A 5,265-nucleotide genomic window follows, 5' to 3' on the forward strand; every position below is an offset into this window, starting at 1 on the left:
TGGACCTTCCTGTATCCCCATGCCTCAGCACTGGGGTTAAAGACATACAGCCATTCCAGGCGTCTACTGTGGGTGTTGCGGGTCTAAACCCAGTCTTCCTCATTAAGCCATCTCTAGCCTGAGGTGTGTGATCATGAAAAAGGTTTCTGAACTTTCTGCATCTCCATCTCTCTACCTCTAAGATGGAAGGATCATAATGGCAGCAACACACACACACACATACACACACACACATACACACATACACACATACACACATACACACACACACACACACATACACACACACACACACACACACACACACACACACACTACACACATGGCAGGCCTGTTGGGAAGTTAGTGGGTCAATCTGGGAGGATGGTTCAGCCACTTGACATGGGATGCTAACTGCTGGCTAGAGTCAGATTGGGCAGGGAGTATAAGATGGCCCCCGGGTCTGGCCTTGAAGGCCTTCAGTCGCCTTCTGGAAAGCTGTGGTGGGGGAGTGCGCTCACCTGGAAGCGATGGAAGTCCTGGGGCTTGAAGTCGTTGGGAGAGCAGCCACACCAGTCCACAATGTGCTTGTACTGGCACTTGCAGCCCAGCTTGCGGTTCCAGTTGGTGATGCGCAGGTTGTTGTCCACCATGGTGTCGCAGTGGGGGCTGTTCTCCAGGACCGTGTGGAAAAAGGACTGCAGAGGAGAGAAAGGTCCAGCCTGAGAACCAGGCACAACCAGGTGTGTTGGGTCGGCATGTCCTTCCTGAGGACCACCAAGTGCGAAGGGCTCCCCAGGGCACCAGTGTCAAATCTCCCCGAAGGCACACAGCATCAGCTGCCACACCAGTCCTTCCCAGGATACAGGTGTTTGTTTAGTCTTCACTGGCTAATTCCACTTACAGGTCTAATGCCTGGAACACCCCTTCATTAGTGCCTAGAATCTGACATGAAGATATCTGTCCATTGTCACCCTGGACATCTGCTGTCCATGTAACAAACAGAGAGGGTTTCTCAGGATGTATCAACAAACAGGGACCAGAGGCAAACATGGGGGACAGCGTCTCAGGAAACTCTGCGCTGCAAGGGCTCTTGCTTGCAAAGAGCCAGACTAGAAACCAACAGGTCAGGTCTGAAATAGATGGTAACGATGGCCAGTGAGCTGGGGTTTCACCTCTGGATGAGGAAGGTCCACCCATAAAGTGCAAACGCAGTGCAGGGAAGGGCAGGACTGCCCACTCACCATGGTGACAAGCCAAGGTCCATCGCTTTCACTACAACACAAGAAAAGACGGGTGGGAGGGGTGCTGCCGTAGGCAGTGCTGGACCAGGAGCTACTGTGCTGGGCTCACAGTGGTTAAACTGAGTATCAGGGGGGAGGGTTCCTGTCCTTGGTGATGAATCAGGAGCCCACATAACACAAAGGTGGGCTGCAAGCTTTCTGTGGTAATGAACCAGGACTCTCGAGCATTTCTTTCAAAACCTCTGATAAAGAAGTAACGCTGGGAGTAAAAGAGACAGAGAGGAGACACAATGTTTGGTTACAGCCACTGAGATGCTGAGAGAGAGAGAGAGAGAGAGAGATGAAAAAGAGAGATTTCTATTTCAACACTATTTTATAACGATCTCTGCCAACCAAAGAATACATTTTCTTCTGGGCTCTGGTCCCCCAGGGAAGTTGTTGGTGGATGTGTGTCTGACGGTTGCAAATTTATGGACACAGCCTTTAGATTTCTTCTGAGCCCCGGAGTTGCCTAGGAAAAGAACAAGCAGGCAGACCCAGCACAGTGGAGGAACAGGGTCTGACTGAGCCCCCAGGGACAGGTTTTAGTGCTGAGGTAGGGGTGGGGAAGCGAGTGTACTCAGAGCTTCGGGGTACCGACGGTGTGATGCTCAGAACAGCCAAACTCCCTGAGAATCTCTTCTAAATAGATGGATGGGCAAAATGAAGCTCCACCTGCCACTCAGCTCCACTCACTTGCCTTCCTATGATGCTAATGACATTGGCAGGGGACCTGGATTTAAACTTGAATTGTCTACAAGCCCACAGAGGCACCTCTCTTCCATCAAGCAGTAGGGAAAAGTACCCAATTACCAATTGCCCTGTGTCCTTTATAATGACGCAGAAATTCCCTGCAAGATAATGGATGAGGAGGTTATCAGAATGGAGAGAAAAGGTGATTTTCGCTGAAATAGGATTAAAAGCTGATGACTTAACATGTGCGCAGAATAGTAAAATCTGCCTCAGGGAGGCTGGGCTTCTTGCATGGAGGTATGAGTGGACATCCAGCTCTCCCCAAAGCTGGCCCGTGCCCTGATAACACATGGGAACCATACACTGAGATGTGAGGTCGGTTCCAGGCTGTGTGATCAGAGCTCAAGGCCCAGGAGGGGTGAAGCAGAGAACCACACATGAGCAGTACCACAGGCTGCATAGGAATAGACCAAGCACTAGGGTTTTCCTGAGGTTAAAGGTCAGGAAGACAAACCTAGACGCGCTCAGCTCAGATCCGATAAAGTGGCTTCTAGCATGTGGTGGGCGACAAAATCAGGATGTGCCCGGCTGCTTTAGGATGGGCTGGAGCCTCATGCACCATGGGCTGCACCGTGATGTGACCAAAGATTCGGGGGATTGTTCGGTATGCACCACAGGAATGGCTGAGCCCTCAGCATTTGGCCATGATGGCTGACAATGAAAGAGATCCATTTGGCTGTCTCAGGGCGATTTTGGATTAAGTGTGTGTGTGTGTGTGTGTGTGTGTGTGTGTGTGTGTGTGCATGTGCGTGTACAACGAAGACAGCACTATCAAGGAGTGACAGGAGTGACAGGACTGTATTCAAATGAAAAAAGGGATTACTGGCGCCGAAAATGGTTATTACTTTACTGCGTGATTGATGACTGGAGGATGTGTTAAAAGTTGACGTGGCTGTGTCCTGGAACTGCTAGCAGGCACTGCACAATTCCAAAGAGTGTCATCAACAATCAGAGGGTTTACAATTTTGACACTTTTTTTTTTTTGGCTGCAAAATAGCAGTAACATCTTTTTCTAGAAAAATCAGAATATTGGATTATTTCTATTACAAACAGGCTGAGTGCCTTGAACAAAGGCTGCTTTTTGTACTTTGCACACACAGAGACCATGCAGGCTATTGGAGCATTTTTGGCACTCTATGTGTACCACAATTCTTGATATGAGGTCAAGGTCTGCAAGGACCTCCTGCATTGTCTGGTGGTTTGGGGGATGGTTGGCGGAGCCAGGGTCACACTGCCAAGTAGTCACTCTCTCCTAAGGCTATACCTGGTTCCCCTCCCTCCCCCACCCTGGATCTTTCCTAGAACTTGCCTCAGCGGGAAGGAGGGTGTATGAGTAGAACTGTTTCATCTTGGTCACCAGGTCATCTGTGGAAAATGCCACATACTCCACGAACTTCCGGTTCAGCAGGAACCAGTCTGAGCCACCATCCACGGCGATGCCCTCTGGGATCCGCCGGTCCCCCAGGCGCCACATGTGTGCATCACACTCCAGGAAAAGACGGTCCAGGCCCTGTTTCCGGATGAACCTAGGTGAAACAGATTGTCCTTGAGTACCTGGGTAAGAGAGATCTTCCTAGAGCCCAAAGACACCACCATGGCAGTCACCGAGTTTACTGAGAACCTTCTGTGTGCTCAGCTGGGGATTTCATGTGCAGTGAGGCAGGGTATAACCTACGTAGCAGGGATCTTCTTACCCTATTGGATGGAAGAACCACTAAAGACTGCTAAAGCCCAGGGAACCTACTGCAGCTACCCAGCAACGTCAGTCTCACCTCTGCTTCTCTAGAAATCCCTCCCAGCAGCTGTTTAGCTGTTGCTGTGGCAGTTTTATCAATGGAGTAGGTGGGCCCTCACCTGAGGACAGTGCTATGAAATTCCTTCACACACACACACACACACACACACACACACTGACATAACTCAGTTGGTAAAATGCCTACATAGCATGCATGAGATCGTGGATTCAATCTCCAGTTCACATGAACCTGCCTCATGGCACGAAACTATCTTCCCAGCACTCAGAAGGGAGAGGCAGGAGGCACATACATTTAAGGTTTTCCTTGGCTGCTTGCTGAGCTCTGAGGACAGCTTGGAGCTTGGGGTTGATACACACACATACAACACACAAATTCAGATTCCCAGGTGTCTGCATTGGGAGCCTTATGGGATATAAGCTCCATGTGAATACCTAGCTCATTAGAGAAAGGCTCATCCTCTGTTCTCCCTGCTTCCCATGCTTAGCGCATGGTAGGTGTTCAATAAAGGCTTGTCCTGAATAAACTGAAAATTCAGGAAGAACGTGTCCTTATAGCTCTGCTATAAAAGCCAGAACAAAACCATGCTACGTTAGTATTAAAAGTTCTTTTTTAACTCAGCACTTGGGTTGAAACCCAGAGCTGGAGCATGCCTGGCAGGTACTATACCACCGAGCTGCAGCCCCTGTTCAGGGCTGGTTCTTGATTCACACATCATACATGGGTTTGTTAAATATTTTGGAAAAAAAAGTTAACACTTTTGGGTATTTCATTAGCACACTAAATGACAAGATGTAGTGGAATCCTGGCACGTCTAATAAGTAGTTTTGTGGAAGCAATGGGCATAAATTATGCCTTGAGGCATCTATGCTGACTAGACTGTGATAGGAGACTTTGTAATTCCAGTCTGTGACTAATTCATTTTTTTTGACCACTGGTATTGGTGTGGTTTGATCCTTACAGGATCTCAGGTTGCATTTGGTGAAAATAAATAAAAGGAACCTCTTAGCTCTTCCCATACAAACACAAAATTGATACTCTGATTTCTGTGGTAGAATACACACACACACACACACACACACACACACACACACACACACCTCACTCAGGACTATGCATGGCGGATTCTTCTCCCCATCTCTCTGCCTCCCTGTGTGTGTCTCTATCTGTCTCTGTCTCTCTGTACAGCTAAAAAAAAATCAAAGCTCTTTAGCTGAGATATGAGGAAATGGGTGTGTTTGGAGTGTGGACAGAGCTACAAATGAGTTTTCTTCTTGAACTTTCAGTTTGCCCAGAGTGAGCCTTTAGTGAACACCTGCTGTGTGCTAGGTATGGTTCTAGGTGCTCATGGGGTCAAGCCAAAGGAAGGGCCAGCCTTACTCTAATGAGGTAGGCATCTGTCTGCGTGGCGCTTACAGCCCAGAAGACCTCCAAAGCAGGGGTTTTTCTGCTGTTCCAAGTCTTCTGAGCCATGGACCAGTCCAGGAATCTGGATC

At 48.8% G+C, this 5,265-nt stretch overlaps 1 protein-coding gene across 1 annotated transcript; it reads right to left on the reverse strand.

The window, feature by feature from the left end:
• Nucleotides 1-500: 500 nt before the first annotated feature.
• Nucleotides 501-3,541, reverse strand: LOC129685610 (xylosyltransferase 1-like; the record flags this gene model as incomplete). Its single annotated transcript, XM_055619117.1, has 2 exons — nucleotides 501-677; nucleotides 3,325-3,541. Coding segments are annotated over 2 exons (394 nt in total), but the record flags the coding sequence as incomplete, so codon positions are not given.
• Nucleotides 3,542-5,265: the final 1,724 nt, after the last annotated feature.

This window comes from Psammomys obesus, unplaced genomic scaffold (genome assembly GCF_907164565.1).
Source record: "Psammomys obesus unplaced genomic scaffold, mPsaObe1.curated_primary_1811, whole genome shotgun sequence".
NCBI lineage: Eukaryota > Metazoa > Chordata > Mammalia > Rodentia > Muridae > Psammomys > Psammomys obesus.